The 17,941-nt window shown below is 41.8% G+C and overlaps 1 protein-coding gene across 18 annotated transcripts in view; it reads left to right on the top strand.

The window, feature by feature from the left end:
* EIF4G3 (eukaryotic translation initiation factor 4 gamma 3) overlaps positions 1–17,941 on the top strand; it is a gene marked incomplete at both ends in the record, with an annotated part of 253,579 nt that overhangs the window by 153,891 nt on the left and 81,747 nt on the right. For all 18 annotated transcript variants that reach the window (XM_080692029.1, XM_080692037.1, XM_080692033.1 and 15 more), the window contains one exon: positions 13,973–14,061. In XM_080692029.1, coding sequence (XP_080548155.1) covers positions 13,973–14,061 — 89 coding nt within the window. The remainder of the gene's footprint in view (positions 1–13,972; positions 14,062–17,941) is intronic.

Genomic DNA, 17,941 nt, shown 5'->3' with positions numbered 1-17,941 from the left:
AACACGCACATTGTTTTCATTTCTTGTTCTGATGGTGGTATTTTCAACACATTTTTATTAGAAACATTTCAATATACGAGTCGGGTGTGGTAGCACACACTTGTAATCCCAACATTTGGGAGGCTGAGAAAGGATTGTGGTTCGAGGCCAGCCTCAGCTACTTAGCAAAGCCCTTTGCAACTCAGTGCAACCCTGTTTCATAATGAATAAAAAAATAGGGCTGGGGGTGTGGCCCAGAGGTAGAATGCCCCTGGGTTCCATCCCCAGCACCGCAAACAACAACAACAACAACAAAAAAAAACCCTTGTATCCCATTAAGATGTATGACTACAACGCACCAATAAAAAAGAATTAGAGCCGGGCGTGGTGGCACACGCTTGTAATCCCCGCGCTTGGGAGGCGGAGACAGGAGGATCGCGCAGGTTCTAAGTCAGCCTCTGCTGGTTTAAAAGACCCGGCTTTCAAGTAAAAATTAGAAAATAGGTCTGGAGTGTAGCCCAGAGGTAGAAGGCCCCTGGGTTCCATTCCCCAGTACCACACACACACACACACACACACACACACACACACACAATATATATATATATATATATATATATATATATATATATATATATATATGAAAACTGGGATCTCATCTAACAAAAAGATCAAAAGACAATGATATGTAAAAAATATCTTACTTGTAGAGATACATACAGGTTGAAAAGAAAAGCCAGCAAACTAATAGAAGATTTCATAAAGAATAACAACAGGAAATTCACAAAAAGGAAAGAAGGACTCAGTGTCACTCCCATTGGGGAACATAGAAATGCTACAATATAAAAAACCTGCCAGAGCAGATGAAATCCAACATTCATGTATTTTGTCACAGGATATAAATGACCTCAGCCTTTTTGGGATTGAATCTATTAAGAGGAGTACAGAAGCCAGGCGTGGTGGATCGCACGCCTGCAATCCCAGTGCTTGGGCTGCTGAGGCAGGATCACAGACCGAAAGCCAGCCAGAGCAACTTCTTGAGGGTATCGGCAAATTCACTGTTTCCTAATAAAAAATAAAATAGGACTGGGTATTTATTTCTTAGAGATAGAATGCCCCTGAGTTCAATTCCCAGTACCAAGGGAAAATAAATACAGAAATGAGAGAGATTGCGTGTGTTTACTTTTTTTGATGTGTCTTAGAAATAAAAGCAACAAGGATATAAATAAAAGTGTGCAGCAAGGCAAGAAAAATAGCAAACAAACAAAACAACAACAAACCCAACAAGCTCATTCAAAAAGGAATGGTGTGAACGTGCGCAGGGTATTGTGCAGGCGATGTGTGTGCCATAGGTTTGTATGGTGACCGCTGGGCATTTTCTTCAGTGGATTAAGTGAAATTAAGGCATTTGTGTAACATACAGCATCACTCCATTCTCATATTTAAAATAAATTTGTATTGGGTTGTGAGTATTTGTATGCGCCGCGAGCTCATTAGATGCAGTCTATCTAACACCGTTAGCCTGCTGAGACAGTCCAGCAGCAGAGCTGGCTGGCAGGAGGAGCCGCTGCCTTTCTGGTGGTTTCTACCCACTGATGCTTTTATCACTTAAAGAAGGGGCTGGGGAAGCTGGAAGCACTCTCGGGGGCAGTGTTTGACTAGAATCAAAGGAGCTGGATCCCCATCACCACGAAGAGAAATTAATTTAGGAAACAAAAAAATCAGAGAGTAAAGAAGCAACAGAAATTAGGAGGAAGAAGAAAAAAGTCCAAGAATATGTACATTCCATTCATTCACATATATGAATATATATATGTATATATATATGTGTGTGTATATATATATGTGTGTGTGTATATATATATGTATATATATATAGTCACTTGGATATACAGCCACATTTCTTTTTATAAGTACAAAAATACTATAAATTCTATTTTAATGCTTTATTATTACTTTTGTGGGCCGGGTGCTGGGGAATGAGCCCCCACCCCAGAAGCATTCTACCTCTGAGCTACACCCTAGCCCTACTTTTTTATTCTTTATTTTACAGTACTAGGGATGGAACCCAAGGACATCCTACCTCCGAGCTACATTCTCAGACCTATTTTTTGTTCTTTATTTTGAAACAGGGTCTCACTGGGTTGCAAAGGGCCTCACTAAGTATCTGAGGCTGGCTTCGAACCTCCGTGATCGTCCTGTCTCAGCCTCCCAAATGCTGGGATTACAAGCGTGCGCCACCACGCCTGGCTTATTCTTTATTTTAAAACAGGGTCTCACTGAGTTGTGGAGGGCCTCACTAGCTGAGGCTGGCAGCAGATCTGTGATCCTGCCGTCTGGGCCTCCCAAGTACTGGGATTATTAAGTGTGGGCCACCAAAAGCCTTTTTAAAATGCTCAAGCCAGACCTGGTGGCGCATAGCTGTAATTTCAGAACTTGAGAACTTAGGTTCGTCCTGCCTCCAGGCTTTTAAAACAGGAGAAAAGAGGATCACAGGTTTGAGGCCAGCCTCAGCAACTTTAGCAAGACCCTCAACAGTTGAGTGAGACTCTGTTTCAAAATAAAAAATTAAATAGAATAAAAGTAGGGCTAAGGTTGTAGCTTGGAGGTAGAATGCCCTTTGGGCCGATTCCTAGTACTTCTCCCGAATGCTCACCGTGCCACAGAAACACTTCTGTCTCAGCAAACATTGTGTGTCTTTGGGTAGGTGCATACTGCGTCTACAAGCCCGCCTTCGTTTTAACTCTTCGTTGGGGTGTAATTGGCATGAGGTTAATGCACATATTTGTTGAAGTTCTTTATTAGTTTGACATCTATATATTCTCTATAAACCATCATCAAAAATAATGAACACACTTTAAAAGCAGACATGGGGCCAGGCATGGGTGCACGTTTATAATTCCAGTACTTGGGCGGCTGAGAAAGGAGGATCGCAGGTTTGTGGCCAGCCTCAGCTATTTAATGAGGCCTTCTGTAACTTAGACGTGTTTCAAAATGAAGAAGAATTAAAAAAAAAAGCAGGCATGAGGTGCACAGCTGAGAAAGGAGCATTCTAGGTTGGAGGCTAGCCTCAGCAACTTACATGAGACCCTGTTTCAAAAAATAAAATAAGCCGGGCGTGGTGGCGCACGCTTGTAATCCCCGCACTTGGGAGGCAGAGACAGGAGGGTCGCACAGGTTCGAAGCCAGCCGCGCACGCTGGCTTAGGAGACCCTGTCTCCAAATTTTAAAAATGTAAAAATAGGTCTGGGAGTGTAGCCCGGAGGTAGAAGGGCTTCCAGGAACCCCAGTACCACCAAAAAATAAATAAAAATAAGCCAGGCGTGGTGGCGCACGCTTGTAATCCCCGCGCTTGGGAGGCGGATACAGGAGGATCGCGCAGGTTCAAAGCCAGCCTCGCTGGTTTAAGAGACCCTGTTTCCAAATAAAAATATAAAAAATATAGGTGTCTGGGAGTGTAGCCCAGAGGTAAGAGGGTTTCCAGGAACCCCAGTACCACCAAAATAAATAAATAAATTAAATTGGGCTGGGGATGTAGCTTGAAGGTAGAATTCTCCCGTGTCCCATCCCTAACGCCAAAAAAGTTTCCTCGTGCCTATTTATAAACCCGTCCTCTGCACCATTCTTGTGCCTTTCCTCAGGCAGGCACTTCCTCAGACGCTCTTCTGGCAGTATAGATTAGCTTGCATTTTTGTAGAATATCATATAAATGAAAGTTTTTTTTTTTTTTTTTTTTGCAGTACCAGGTATGTAACCTCTGAGCTACATCCCCAGCCCTGTTTTTTTATTCTTTATTTTGAAACAGGGTCTCACTAAGTTCCGTAGGGTCTCACTAAGTAGCTGAGGCTGTCTGCAAACCTGCGATCCTCCTGTCTCAGCCTCCCAAGTACTGGGATTACAAGCGTGCACCAACACACCTGGCTAGTATGTATTTTTCATGTAAATGATGGTATATTTTTTACGACTTCTTTTGTTCAGAAATTTAATCATCATCTTGGGTAATTTGGTAACTCTTCTTGAAAAAAAAAATTACTGAGTGTGTACTTACTACTGATTATTTGTTCAGTGGGTAGACATTTGGATTCTTTCCAGGTCTGGACCTTTATAAAGTTGCTGTAAACATCTGTATGAATGTATGTATTGAACATACACAGTCATTTCTCTTGGGTAAATACCCGTGAGTGAAGTGGCTTGACTTTATATAGGTGTGCTAGTTTTTATTCCCACAGCAATATATCAGAAATTTAGGTTATGCCTTTTCTGGTGGATTTTCCTCATACTTTTTTTTCAAAATAGATTATACATACGTATGTGGATAAGTTTCTGGATTCTCTCTTTATATAATTTTACCTAGTCTTTTTCGATGACAGCACTACACTGCCATGATTTATGAGGGTTTTTTGTTGTGGTGGTGTTTCATTTGGTTTGGTATTGGAGATTGAACCCAGGGGCATCTACCTCCAAGCTATACCCCAAGGGATATTTTTTATTCTTTACTTTGAAAAAGGGCCTCACTAAGTTGTAGAGGGCCTCACAAAGTAGCTGAGGCTGGCCAAAGAACCTACAATCCTCCTGTCTCAGCCTCCCAAGTACGGGGATTACAAACATTTGCACCACGCCTGGCTTGGTGAGGTTTTTTAAATAGATATTGAAGTTATGATTCAGTTTTGTGTGTGTGTGTGTGTGGTACTGGAGTTTCTGGAAGCCCTTCTACCTCCGGGCTACACTCCCAGACCTATTTTATATTTTTTTTTTATTTGGAAACAGGGTCTCTTAAGCCAGCAAGGCTGGCTCCGAATGAGCGCGATCCTCCTGTCTCTGCCTCCCAAGCGCGGGGATTACAAGCGTGCGCCACCATGCCTGGCATGATTCAGTGTTTCAACTTCGTCTTTTTCAAAGTTGTTTTGCCATTCTAGGTCCTTTTTTCTATAATTTTATTTTATTTTATTTATTTATTTTTTTGCGGGTCTGGGATGAAACCCAGGGGCATTCTACCTCCAAGCTACATCCCCTGCCCTATGTTTTATTCTGTATTTTGAAACCGGGTCTCACTGAGTTGCAGAGGGCCTCACTAAGTAGCTGAGGCTGTCCGTGAACGGTGATCCTCCAGTCTCAGCCTCCCGAATGCTGGATTACAAGCGTGCGCCACCACACCCAGCTTTTATAATTTTATAATCTTTTTAATAAAATACTTGTTGGAATTTGATTGGGTTTACATTGATTTTATAGACAGAGTTGATGTCAACTCTTACAATATTGAGTCTTCTGACCTTGACTATCATATATTTTGCCAGTTATTTAATCTTTAACTCAGAGGTTTCTCATGTATGAATCTTTGGTCAAATTGAGATCTTTTGATGATATTGTAAATGTATGTGGACATTTCAATTTTCGGTCACACTAGTAGATCTAGAAATGCCATGTACATTAAACTTGTGTATCATTTTTATGTTCTCTAACCTTGTTAAGTTCACATTTTACTAATTTTATTAGCTTTGTGTTAAGAGATTCCTTTGGAGTTTTTTGTTATAAATAATCATGTTTAGCCGGGCGTGGTGGCGCACGCTTGTAATCCCCGCGCTTGGGAGGCAGAAACAGGAGGATCGCGCAGGTTCGAAGCCAGCCGCACGTGCTGGCTTAGGAGACCCCGTTTCCAAATTAAAAAAAAAAAAAAAGTAAAAATAGGTCTGGGAGTGTAGCCCGGAGGTAGAAGGGCTTCCAGGAACCCCAGTACCACCAAAAATAAATAAATAAATAAATAAATAATCATGTTTTATGTGAACAAAGAGTTTTCTTCATGTCCAACTGAATGAACATTTTATTTCCTTTTTTTTTTATCTTATTGCTGTAGTTACAACCTCTATCCAGTGTTGAAATTAAACATTATTGTTTTGTTCCATATCTAAGGGAGAGAAAAAATTCAGTCTTTTACCATTAAGTATGTTATTAGCTGTAGTTTTTTTTTTATTATTTGTCTAGTGGAAGAATTAAATTTTTTTCTTGTTTTTTTTTTCATCTAAATTCATGAGGGACATTGGCCTCTAGTATTTTAGTAATTCTGATACTTGGGTATCTGAGTGATGCTGACATCATAGGATGAACTAGAAATAGAGACTGTTTTTTCCTTAAATATTTGTTAGAAGCCGGGTGTGATGGTACGCACTTGTAATCCCACTACATGGGAGGCTGAGACAGGAAAAGCACAGGTTCATGGCTAGCCTCAGCCACTTAGTGAGGCCCTTTGCAATTTAGTGAGACCCTGTTTTAAAATAAAGGATAAAAAATAGAGCTGGAAGCCAGGTGTGGTGGTGCACGCTTATAATCCCAGCATTTAGGAGGCTGAGACCAGAGGATCGCGGTTCGTGGACAGCCTCAGCTACTTAGTGAGGCCCTCCGCAACTCAGTGAGACCAGTTTCAAAATACAGAATAAAAAATAGGGCAGGCGGTGTAGCTCAGAGGTCGAATGCCCCTGGGTTCCATTTCCAGACCCGAAAAATAAAAAATAAAAATAGAGCTGGGGGTATAGCTCAGAGGTAGAATGCCTCTGAGTTTAATTCCCAGTATCACCCCCCCCAAAAAAATTTTTTTTTCTATTTTAGAATTTACCAGTGAATTCATGAAAAAAAAAAAAAACTCACAATGAAGGAATATAACTGAAACTAACTCATAAATGACATAGTTGGTAAAATTAGCAAGCAAAATCATTAAGTACTATAATTTTAACCGTACTTCATATATTTAAAAAAATGGAGTTAAGGAATTGGTATAAATGGAAAACAAAATTAATAGAACCAGTAAAAAAAGAAAAGTAGTAAGAATGTAGACGATAGGAACAGTATATTCTACATACCTCATCTTATTAACAAACTCAACCCTTAAATAGTAGATAGACATTCTTTGCATGTACAAATGGCAAATTTGCCACAATCATGTTGTGGTTTATAAAACAATTCTTAGTGAATTTAAAAGGATTCAAGTCAAAGCAGGTATGTTCTCTGGTCACTATGCAACTAAATTGGCCATTAATGAGAAAAAATTAAATCTAGAAAAATCCTCCAAACGTTTGGAAACTACGTAGCCAGCATACATTTCTTTTTTTCTTTTTCTTTCTTTTTTTTTTTTTGGTGGTACTATTTTATAGACCTATTTTATACTCTATTTGGAAACAAGGTCTCTTAAGCCAGCGCGGCTGGCTTCGAACCTGCGCGATCCTCCTGTCTCCGCCTCCCAAGCGCAGGGATTACAAGCGTGCGCCACCACGCCCGGCTGCAAGCATACTTTTAATAACTCAAAGTCATAGAAGAATATAATTACAGTGTACTTTGAACTGAATGAAAATGTAAACCCAAAAGAGCAAAAACTTTTAAATATTTCTTGTAATTATTTACTCTTATGTAACAAATTAGCATAAATCTATTGGCTAAAAAGATTATCTTACAGTTTTGGAGGTCAGAAGTCCAAAATGTCTTTCATAGGCTAAAATTGAAGTCTTGGCAGATGTTTCCTCTGGAGGCACCGTGGAATCATCTGTTGCTGTTCAGTCCTTTCATTGGCTGGTCCCCCTCCTGGATCTTCTAAGCCACCAGCGGAGCATCTTCAGGTCTCTCTACTTGAGAGCCTCCTCATTTCACTCTGGGGGGGGCGGGGGGGCTCTGGGGATTGGTCCCAGGGGCAGTCTGCCTCCAAGCTCCACCCCCAGCCCTATTTTTTATTCTTTATTATTGAAAAGGTCTCACTAAGTAGCTGAGGGTGGCCATGAATCTGCGAAATTCCTGTCTCAGCCTCCCGGCCACCACCGGCTTCATTTCACCTATAAGGACGCTTAATTAAGTTAGATCCACTGACTTTATCCAAAATAATGGTCTCTTATCTCAAGATTCTTTATTTTATTACATGGGCAGAGTCGCCTTTACGGCATGGGGTGTTTCAGTGATTTATGACTCAACCCATCATAGTGCCAAGGCAGTATTTTATTTATTTATTTATTTTTTGTGTGGTACTGGGGGTTGAACCCAGGGGGTTGAACTCCCAGCTACACCCCCCAGCTTGCTTTTTTATTCTTTATTTTGAAACAGGGTCTCACTAAGTTGGGGAAGGCCTCACTAAGTAACTGAGGCTGGCCGCGAACCTGCGATCCTTCTCTCTCTGCCTCCCAAGTACTGGGATTACAAGCCTGCATCACCACGCCCGACCTAAGGCAGTATTTAGATGAAAATTTACCCTGCTAACCTCCTATATTAGAAAAAAAATGCTTATATTGTTGGGTTCAGTTTCCACCTAGAGAAATTATTAAAAGAAGGAGAAGGAATTTTTTTTTTTGGTGGTGGTGGTGGTACTGGGGTTCCTGGAAGCCCTTCTACCTCCGCGCTACACTCCCAGACCTAATTTTTTAAAATATATTTTTATTTGGAAACAGGGTCTCTTAAGCCAGCATGGCTGGCTTCGAACCTGCGCGATCCTCCTGTCTCCGCCTCCCAAGCGTGGGGATTACAAGCGTGCGCCACCACGCCCGGCGAGAAGAAAATATTAATGATAGGGTACATAATAAAATACAGAACAAGAGTAGGAGAAGATTTATTAAGCTATAAGGTAGTTATTGGCAGTAGCAATGAAATAAACCTAATTTTGACTCTTTAATAATGCTCTACTGTTAAGGCCTGATGTAAGAATTTTTAAATTGTGTTATAGATGTTCGTTTTTGTGTGCGATACCGGGGATTGAACCCAGAGGGGTTTTACCTCAAAGCCACGCCCTCAGCCCTAGTTTTATTTTGAGTTTGAACATAGTCTTACTAGATTGCTGAGAGACTCAACTGTGTTGTCAGTGCGTCCTCAAATCTGCAGTCCTCCTGGGATTACCAGCTTAAACCGCCGCATCCAGCTAAGATGTTCGTATTTGATAGAATTTAAGCCTAAATTCTTGTTCTATTATACTTACCTTTATTCCCAGTGCGAGGAGGCCCTAAGGAGACTAGCTTACGCTATTCGTGCTTCGTGTGAAGCAGTCGTAGAGCAGAAAGCCCATGCTTAACATATAGAGGGGCATAATGTGAGCCATCGTATATTCCAAATGCAAACCCCTAAGCCAGGCATGGCGGTACCTGTCTATAACCTCAGCCTTGGGGATGCTGAGCGTGGAGGATTGCAAGGCCATCCTTGGTAACTTAGACCCTGCTTCAAAATGAAAAATAGCAAGGGCCGTGGGTACATCACTCAGAGGCACAGTGGCCCTGGAATAAACCCACAGGACTTCCCCGCCCCACGTTTTTTAAACAAACACCAACCCCTGAAAAGATGCTAGAAATCTGGATGCCGTCTCTCATCCATAATCCTGGACTGTACACCAGTCATGATTACTTGCCAGTGCATTCATTTACATTTTTACTATAAAAGCTGCTTTTCTCTTACCTGGATTTCTTCTTTGAGCTGAACCAGTTTCCTAGAAAAATCATGACATTTTTGTAGATTCTCCTGAAAATTTTTGAAAAGAAAAAAACAGTGGGTGCTGGGGGAAAATAGAATCCATGACCCCTATAGGAACTATTTGGAGGGACTGAGCTCTTGAATCGGGTGTCTGAATGATCCATGCCACCCTGTAGAGTCAGAAAGCTTGAAGAAGAAAAAGTAAAAATGTGAGGAATGGGAGAGAATAGATTGAGACCAGGTGTTGAACGGTGGGGTCTGTCTGTCCGCCTCCTCCCTTTCTCTTCTGTCTCTGTCTCTGTCTCTCTCCCTCTGTCTCTGAAGATTCCATTCTTAGAACATTTCATTGTCTATGTACAACCCTCTGACAATCACTGAAGCTGTTCCTTCACCCAGGGTATCTATGCCTAATAATACGGCCTGGGATGGGTGTGGTCACACATGCCTGTTATTCCTGGGAGCGCAAATAACAACAATAAGGCCTCATTGTGTGTGTGTGTGTGTGTGTGTGTGTGTAAAACTAAAGATTGAACCTTGAACCCAGGGGCATTTTACCTTCGAGCTACACCTCTAGCCCTTTAAAAAAATTTTTTTTGGCTTTTAAACAGGCTCTTGCTAGGTTGCAGAGAGCCTTGCTAAATGCCGGGACTGGCTTTCAGCCTGTGACCCTCCTGTCTCAGCCTCTCAGAGACTGGGATTGCAGGCGTGCACCATCACACATGCCTTTATAGTCCTGCTTTAATTTTGTGTCACTTACATTCAGAGTTTATACTCTAGACACTTTAATTTCAAGTCCTAGAACTAGGAAGTTAATATTGTATTCCAAAAGAATGGAGAGCTGGAAGAGAAACTTAAGGTTCAGGATCTCTTCTCTGGGGATTATGTTGCCACAAGCGCCTCAGCTAGTCGACTGAATTCAGAGACACTTCCACACCTTCCCATTCTTGTTACCAGGTTATTGGGGGAAAATTAAAGTCCCCTGCCACCCCAGACAATTTTTTCATATATCTAGAAAAGCAAGAACGTGATTTCATTATTATTGTTAATTTTTTGCTGCTGAGGATTGAACTCCCCCCTCCCCCAGTGCCATTCTGCCTCCGGACTACACCTCCTGCCCTTATCGTATGTATGTGTGTATGTAGTGCTTGGGATTGAACTCGGGGCATTCTTCCTCTGAGCTACATCCCCAGGACTAAGTTTTAATTAGTTAATTGAGTAATTTATTGTGGTACTTGGGATTGAACTCAGGCTCATTGTACCTCTGAGCCACACCCCCTAGCCCTTTTTCTTTTTCTTTTTCTTTCTTTTTTTTTTTTTTTTTTTTTTAACATTACTGGGAACGGAACCCAGGGACATTCTACCTCCGAGCTACACTTCCAGCCCTATTTTTTATTCTTTATTTTGAAACAGGGTCTCACTGAGTTGCAAAGGGCCTCACTAGGTAGTAGCTGAGGCGGGCCATGAACTGTGATCCTCCTGTTTCAGCCTCCCAAATGCTGGGATTACAAGCGTGCGCCACCACGCCCGGCTGCCCCAGCCCTATTTTTTATTGATTATCTTTTGAAACAGGGTCTCACTGAGTTGCAAAGGGCCTCACTGTATAGCTGACGCTGTCTGCAACCATGATCCTCCTGTCTCAACCTCCTAAAATGCTGGGATTAGAAGCGTGCACCACCACAACACCACGACCAGCTCCCAGCACTATTTTTTATTTGGAAACAGGATCTTATTACATTGTTGAGAGCCTCACATAAATTGTTGAGGCTGGCTTTGCACCTGTGATCCTCCTGTTTCAACCTCCCAATTACTGACCGGCATTACAGGTGTAGACCACCACACCTAGCACTTGAAAGAACTGTGCATCTTAAAGAAGTTTGCATTCTTTACTATCTGCTTCTTTGTCTGAATTACTATTTTAGGTTTTAAGACTTCAGCCACTTAAGGTAAATAAAAATACTTTTTTTTTAATGTTTTTTTTTTCCGGTCCTGGGGATTGAACCCAGAGGCATTCTACCTCCAAGCTAGACCCCCAGCCCTATTCTTTATTCTTTAATTTGAAATAGGGTCTTAACTGAGTTGCAGAAGGCCTCACTATTTAGGTAGCTGAGGCTGGCCATGAATCTGCAATTCTCCTGTCTCTGCCTCCCAACTTTTGGGATTAAAAGTTTGCATCACCACACCCGGCTTTTTTTTTTTTTTTATCTTAAATTGCTAATTTTTATTTTTATTTTCTTACTCTTTTGGAATAAAAATTTTAGTGTTTTAGTGTTGAGTGTTTTTAGTGTATTTTTGCAAGTAAATGCTTACATATTTGGTTTTTGTTGTTTAGAGAAAAGTACTCAATATTTGATCCCAATGAATCCTTAAAAATGATTTTCTCCTTTTTCGTGAATGAAATTTAGAGGTGAATTCCTATCGGTGTGAAATAATGTTTCAAATAAAATGTACAGTTTCTTCAGACTCTTGAAAGGATGGAAGCAGAATTAAAATCAAAAGCATTTGAAGGATACTTTTAAAATCAGTTGGTAATATTCAATCATAAGACCCACGTAGACAACCTCAGAATGTACAAACTGTGAAAGGCTGTGAGGCGACAGCAGATTGAAACCTGCTTAGCGTTTCCGTAGTTGGAGAGAACAGTTCACCTTGAGTAGGCCACGAAGGGAAAGCAGCACCTACCACCATCCCTCATGGTCCTGAGGGATAAAGAAAAAAATCGGTTTGGAGTTTACAAAATGCCATTTGTCATGGCATGTGCCTATAATCCCTGCTTCCTGCGAGGCTGAAACACGAGGGTCTCAAGTTTGAGGCCAGCCTTGGCAATTTAGCAAGTCTCTGTCTCAAAATAAAATTAAAAAGGTCTGGGGATATATCTCAGTGATAGGACACTCCTAGGTTTAATTCCCCATTAAAAAGTGATTTAAAATATTTGTATGGTGGCACAGAAATTTTGAGAATAACAAAATTACTAATGTCTCCTTTTCCTTGTTTCCCAAAACACTCTGTGTTCACACTCTACATTCCCACCAAAAACGATTTGAGTGAAACGTGCACACATGGGTTTGAGCCCTGGGATATGGTACCTCTGAGGTACAACTGTATTTTATTTTTATTTTGAAGCAGGGTCTCACTAAGCTACTCTACCCTGGCCTCGAACCTGTGATCCTTCTGTCATAACCTCCCAAGTACTGCAGTTACAGGTATGCACTACCAAGCCCAAATACAATTTGTGTGTGTGTGTGTGTGTGTGTGTGTGTAGTATTGGGGATTGAATTTGGAGGTATTCTACCTCTGAGATACACCCTCAGTCCTATTTTTTTTTATTTTGAAGCAAGGTCTCACTAATTTGCAGAGACCCTCACTAAATTGCTAAGGCTGTCCACAAACCTGCAATCCTCCTATCTCAGCCTCCCAAGTACTAGGATTACAGGCATGCACCACCATACCCAGCTCCTTATGAATTTCATACCACACTATGTAAGGCTAGACCAATGGTATTAATCTCAGATGAAAACTCTATCTAATGATATCATAAAGTATCTTTTTATTCTCTAGAAACTTTAGAAACCTGAATCCAGAGCAAAATATTTTTAAACCTTAAAAGTAGAACTTTTGCAGGGGCCAGAGAAATGTGACTTGCTTAGGATCACAAAGTGGGTTAAATAAAAGTAGACCCAAGTCAGACAGCTTCCAGTATTTAGAAGGCTGAGACAAGAGAATCACAGGTCTGTGGGCAGCTTTGGGAATGTAGGCCCTCTGCAACCTAGTGAGACCCTGCTTCAAATTAAAGGATAAAAATAGGACTGGGGGAATAGTTCAGGAGTAGAAAGTCCCTGGGTTCAATCACCTGTACCCATAAAAAATAAAAATAAATGGGGCTAGAGGTATAGCTCAGCAGTAGAACAGCCCCAGATTCACTCTCCAAGACTGCGACAAAAGAAGTAGACGAAAGTCTAGACTGGGGCCATAGACTAGACTGGGGCCATAGACTAGACTGGGGCCATAGACTGGGCCATAGACTAGACTGGGGCCATAGACTGGGGCCATAGACTAGACTGGGGCCATAGACTGGGCCATAGACTAGACTGGGGCCATAGACTGGGCCATAGACTAGACTGGGGCCATAGACTGGGGCCACAGCTGTTTCTATATAGACACAGAACAGGTGATGTAGCCCTTACCTGAAATGCTTAGGACCGGGACTTTCAGATTTCAGAGTTTTCCTGATTTGTGTATATGTGCATAGACTTTATGGATTGAGTATCCCTCATCCGACATGTTCCAAATGTGGGACATTTAACCCACTCCTGTTACATGCCTCGGTGTGCCCTACTATGAAATAGGACATGCCAAGGCCACCGACTGAAAGGCTTTGGGTTTGTGCCCAAGTCGTTTGCCATGGCAGTCTCTGAGCTGCAGTAACGCAGCTGTTCGTTTGATCATCCAGCTCTCTCCCTGGTATAGGTGAAGTTCTGTATTTTGCTTCTGGATTTTATTATTCATATTACATAGACCTAATAATTTCCGTCATAACGCGTGGCTAAGTAATGGGCCTGATCTTGTTTTTCAGCTCAAACAGTCATAACTACACCAAAGACATGGAAGAAAGCAAAAGATCGTGCCCGGACCCCCGAGGAGGTGCCCGATGCAGAGTTGGAGGTAAGAGACAGCACGTCTGTACCTTACCTTCAGATCATGGATGCCGTTGCATAAGGCAAGTGAGGTCCTACTTCTTGCTTCTTAGATCCATTTTTCAGATAAAACTTGATGCATCTTAATTTTAAGATTTTTAATAACAAGCCTAATTTTTTGAATTTTTATCTTTCTTCAAAAATGTGTCTTCCAAAATGACCAACTTTTACTTAATTCTTTCCTCTTCATGATTGCATCTTTCTTTGTATTAGCCTGATAAAACTTTAATATGGTAAATTAAAAAAAATTTTTTTCAAATACCCATTAGCTGGGCATGGTGGAAGGCTGAGACAGTAGGTTTGCTGGTTCGAGGACAGCCTCAGCAACTAAATGAAAATCATCAACCTAGTGAGACCCTACTTCAAAAAAATTAAAAGGGCTGGGGATGTAGCTCAGAGGTAGAATGCCCCTGGATTCAATCCCTAGGACCACATTAAAAAAAAATTTTTTTACCACAGTGGTGGTAAAAATACCCAGCACAATTTAGGGTACTTTATTTTGAATTCGTTATCTTTTCCCTATATACCAGTCCATAGCTTTTTCTCATCTAGTTTTTCTATTTTTAAAATAAGCCTTGCCAGGCAGATGTAGTAATGTCTACTTATAATCCCAGTACTTGGGAGACTGAGACAGGAGGCTCACAGGTTCATGGCTAGCCTCAACAACTTAGTAAGGTCCTCCACAATTTAGTGAAACCCTATTTCAAAGTAAAAAAATAAAATAGGACTGGAGGTATAGTTCCAGAGGTAGGATGCCCCTGGGTTCAATTTCCACTTACCCAAATAAAAGCCTTTCCAAATTTTACTACAGCTTAAAACATAACAAGTTCAAGAGGTGATGTGAAGGGGAAAAAAAACAAGAATAAATTCTGTGTAAGGGTTGCCCTAATAGCCGAAAAGTTTCCCAGTTTTTTATTTCAACATCTAACGAAGCTTATACATAAAAAATAGTATAAGCCAGGCATGGTGGCGCATGCCTGTAATCCTAGTACTTGGGAGGCTGAGACAGAAGGTTCACAGGTTTCTCAGCAACCTAGTGAAACCCTGTTGCAAAATAAAAAATAAAATAGGGCTGGGGGTGTGGCTCAGAGGTGGACCGCCCCTGGATATTGGTTTAAACCCCAGTACCGCGAAAAAAGAAAAAATTAGTATAAACAACTTGTATAGAACTTTTTCCTTTTAAACTACTTGAGCAATCTCCTTAAAACGATAGTAAGACGTAGAAGTCATTTTAAGGCACTTCCAGTGCAGGCTGCACACAGCTCCTCTCGCTAAGGTGTTAGCTCCCTTCGCCCTGGCTGCACTTGTTCCTTCCCGTCCTGCGGGCTGTTGCGTAGCGCCTGTTGATGTCACAGTGCCTCCGGAGCAGCCGCTGTGTGGTCTCCCTGTGGTCGTCAGGGGCAGGAATTGGCTCTGAGCCGATAGAGGTGCCGCACTTGCTGTGTTCTGTGTGCAGCTTAACCAGGAAATGATGCTCCTGCAGAGAATAAAATCCCTACTAGAGGCAGGGGAATCACACATATTCCGGGTACGGCTGTAAGTTCCATGAACTGATTCCCTTTGGATTCAGCTGCGGGTTTGGTTTGGTTTGGTTTGTTTTACTCATTTTCTTCTGTTCTACTTCTGTTCTCCCTTGCCCTATGGCCAGATTTCTAAGAAGGGCCTCCGCTCCCATGCCTCCAAGTGTTCTTCCTGTTCTTTAGCTTGGACTCCGGAAGCCTTTTCCTGTGAAGGTCTATGTGGTGCGTTTCGTAGGCCTGTGGCTGCAGGATCCGTCACCTGCAGTCCCTCAGCCCTGCTGCTTCAGCCAAAGTAGCTGTAGTCCACGTGTCAACCAGTGAACTGTGGCTCTGCTCCAGTAAAGCTTTGATTTGTGGACGCGGGAATTTTAATTTATATGTCATCAAATATATTTCATTCCCTCCCCAAGCATTATAAATATAAAAAACCATCCTCACTCTCCATGTTTCAGAAAGTAGCTTGGGAGGCAGACTCGGCCCCTGGGCCACAGTGTGCCACATACCTGCTTCCGCTTGTTATTCAAAAAGAGAAAACATGGCTCTGACTCATTGTGAAAGTTAGTTATTTTCTAATCTTGCAGGTCTGTTTTGTTTTGTACTGAGTATTGAACCCTGGGTTATTCTACCTCTGGCTCTTATTTTAAAATAGGATTTCGCTAAGTTGCCTAGGCTGGCCTTAGACCTGCAGTCCTACTGTCTAAGCCTTCCAGGGACCGGGAGTACGACCTGCACCACCATGGCTCGCTCTAGCCTTATGGTTTAAAAGGAAAAAATGTTAAATTATTTGGTTATTTGCAAATACAGGCTTCTTTCAGAAATCCTAGTCCCTTGCCTATTCTAGGATAATAGCACTTGTTAAAATAGTTTATTAAATATTAAATGTGTTTATCTTCACTTCCACAGACTTTAAGTTCTTACATTATTTTCTCAACCTTTAAAAATGTCGTGTTTCACGTACAGGCTATTTTGGTGGGTTGTTAAATCATTAAAAAAGATTCTTTTTTTTTTTTTTTTTTTGATGAGTCTGGGGATTGAACCCATAGGCATTTTACCTCCAAGCTATACCTCCAGCCCTATTTTTTATTATTTTGAAACAGGGTGTCACTAAGTAGCTGAGGCTGACTGTGAACCTGTGATCCTCCTGTCTCAGCCTCCCAAGTGCTGAGATTACAAGCGTGCGCCACCACGCCCGGCTTATTACAAGTAACTTGAAGGATGATTTGTTTTAAAATTGTCAGTTGAGCCGGGCGTGGTGCGTACGCGTGTAATCCCCGTGCTTGGGAGGCTGAGACAGGAGGATCACACGGGTTCGAAGCCAGCCTCAGCTACGTTGTGAGGCTCTCAGCAACTTAGTGAGACCGTGTTCCAAATAAGTATAAAATAGGTCTGGGAGTATAGCTCAGAGGTAGAAAAGTCCCTGGGTTCCACCCCCAGTACCACCAAAAAAATAAAATAAAATTGTCAGTTGAGCCAGGCGTGGTGGTGCACGCTTGTAATCCCAGCATTCGGGAGGCTGAGACCTGGAGGATCGCGGTCCGCGGACAGCCTCAGCTACTTAGTGAGGCCCTCTGCAACTCAGTGAGACCTGGTTTCAAAATAAAGAATTAAAAAAAAAAAAAAGGGCAGGGGTGTAGCTTGGAGGTCAAAAGCTTGTAGCTTGGAGGTTCCAGACCCGCTCCCCCCAAAAAATTGTCAGTTGAGGGCTAAGACATACAGTTCAGTGGTAGAGCATTTGCCTAGCAGGCACTGGAGTCATGCAAAAAGAAAAAAAAAAAGAAAATATAAATGATGCTGGGCATGGTGGACATGCCTGTAATCCTAGTTGTTGGGAGGCTGAGATGGGAGGATTGCAGATTCCAAGCCAGCAATTTACCAGCCTTAGCAATTTACCAGGGCTGTCAGCAATTAGTGAGACCCTGTTTCCAAATAAAAAATAAAGTAAACCTGGGGTATGTATAGCTCAGAGAGAATTCTCCCCCCCCCCACACACACACACCTGGTTCAGTTCTCTAGCACCACCAAAGAATTAAAAATAAAACTTCTGATTGAGGCATCTTAAAATTTGCTTAAAATTTTTAGGACATTTCAGCCAGGCATGGTGGTGCATGCCTGTAATCCCAGTTCTTGGGAGACTCAAGACAGAAGGATCGCAGATTCAATGCCAGACCCATCGCAACCTAGCAAGACCTTGTTTCAAAATAAAAAAAAAAATAAAAGGTCTGAGCATGTAGCTCAGAGACAGAATTCCCCTGGGTTGCATCCTCGGTACCAACCACAAAAAAGTAATTAGGGCATTTCATTACTCATTACGTACATGGTAATCAGTCT

Source organism: Muscardinus avellanarius, assembly GCF_963383645.1.
Source record: "Muscardinus avellanarius genome assembly, chromosome: 3".
In the NCBI taxonomy this organism is placed as follows: domain Eukaryota; kingdom Metazoa; phylum Chordata; class Mammalia; order Rodentia; family Gliridae; genus Muscardinus; species Muscardinus avellanarius.
Note: the sequence above shows the minus strand (reverse complement) of the source record. Positions and strands in the feature narration are given on the sequence as shown.